This window comes from Cariama cristata, unplaced genomic scaffold (assembly GCF_000690535.1).
Source record: "Cariama cristata isolate BGI_N322 unplaced genomic scaffold, ASM69053v1 scaffold11272, whole genome shotgun sequence".
Classification (NCBI taxonomy): domain Eukaryota; kingdom Metazoa; phylum Chordata; class Aves; order Cariamiformes; family Cariamidae; genus Cariama; species Cariama cristata.
Window position 1 is genome coordinate 19,633 of NW_009602162.1, and position 1,605 is coordinate 21,237.

At 39.3% G+C, this 1,605-nt stretch overlaps 1 protein-coding gene across 1 annotated transcript; it reads right to left on the reverse strand.

Moving 5' to 3' along the window:
• Window positions 1–382: 382 nt before the first annotated feature.
• On the reverse strand, window positions 383–1,307 carry LOC104157337 (olfactory receptor 482-like). Its single transcript, XM_009694634.1, has 3 exons — window positions 748–1,307; window positions 585–715; window positions 383–552 (listed from the first exon to the last, which is right to left on the reverse strand). The coding sequence occupies exons 1-3, from the start codon at window positions 1,305–1,307 to the stop codon at window positions 383–385; spliced, it is 861 nt and encodes a 286-aa protein (XP_009692936.1).
• Window positions 1,308–1,605: the final 298 nt, after the last annotated feature.

Consider the following 1,605-nt stretch of genomic DNA (forward strand, 5'->3'; position numbering starts at 1 on the left):
GACTGTGTTCCAATGCACAGAAATAAGGCACTGCCAGAGTCTGAGTTTTACGTCCTGCTTTAGATGTCTAATACACAATTGGATTAATTATGGCTTTAAGACGCCTGTGCCTTTTGAATGATTATAAAAGGACTCTTTTATATATATATATAAAAGGACTCTATATTACAGCTCAGATGGATTGTAAATGTCTGAATCTGGTTAAATGAGTCCACAACTTCATCTGATCTAATTCTCCTAGATTTCTTTCATATGTTCTGCTTTCATCCATGATGCTGACCATGTATAATCACAAAAGACTCCTGAACGCAACCCCTGATGTCCCTTGGTGTCCCTTGTTTTACATTCTAAACATCTGTCTGTAGCAAATTCAACACTGTGATCATTCGTATCTTTTGTAAAGGTACTTAAAAAAGCCTGTCCTTTTTAACTGCTTTTTCAGAGAACCTTTTGCCTTCTTGTTTCGGAGGGTGTAGATGAAAGGGTTTAGCATGGAAATAACAATAGTATAGAGAACAGAGATAATGTTCTTTTTGTCAGGTGAAGATGTGCCTCCAGGCTAAGCATACCTGAAAAAAAAGTCCCAAATAACAAGTTCACCGCCAGCATATGAGAAGAGCAAGTGGAGAAAGCCTTGTGCATGCTCTCAGATGAAGGCATTTGGACAATATTGATTATATAACTGTAGGAGATAAAAACCACTAAGGCAGTGCCCACAATAATTGATCCACATACAGCCAGCATTACTGTTTCATTGACAAGTGTGTTTCAAAAATCATCACTGCAGGAACATCACAGAAGTGGTTTATTTTTTTTGGCCCACAAAAGGACAACCTGAATGTAAAACCTGTCCGGATGGTGCAATTGATGCAGTCTGACAGATAAGCACCCACCACCATGAAAACACAAAGTCTTTTATTCATAATGATTTGGTACAGCAGTCGATTGCAGATGGCAGTGAAGCGACCATAAGCCACCACAGCAAGGAAGAAGTCTTCCATTGTACCAAAGAGAGACAACATTTGAGATGCACAGCCATTGTAAGAGATGATTCTTCTGCTCAGTGAGAATGTCAGTGCTGCTTTGAGAGTGATGACAGAAGAAGAACAGATGTACAAGTTCTCAAGGAAAAAGTATGTCAGAGTGTGCAGTCTGGAGTCCATTCTAATGATGAGGATCATGCAGGCATTTCCTACCACAGTGACAACATACATTGTTGAGAAGAGAATAGAGAGGAAGAGTTGTAATCCTGGATGAGATTTGAATCCAACCAACATGGACTTGGTTACCTTGGTGTTTACCTCCATGTTTCATTTCAGATGATGTTCAAGTAAGAAATTAGGATGTAGTGGACTGCAGACACTTTGCCTGGAGAAGCAATTAAGAATAAGATGAACATAGGAAACATAAGAAATATGAAAAATGGAAAGACAGATGGAAAATGATGGAAAACAATAGAAAATGCATTCCTCTATCTTACCTGAAGATTTTTCTAATATCGTCATTTACAGATGAACTAATTGCAGAGACTTCTCAGGAGGCAGCACCTCTCACGACTAAGGCTAAGGTGACTGGGGCATTGCCAGGAGCAACTGGGGGAGATTT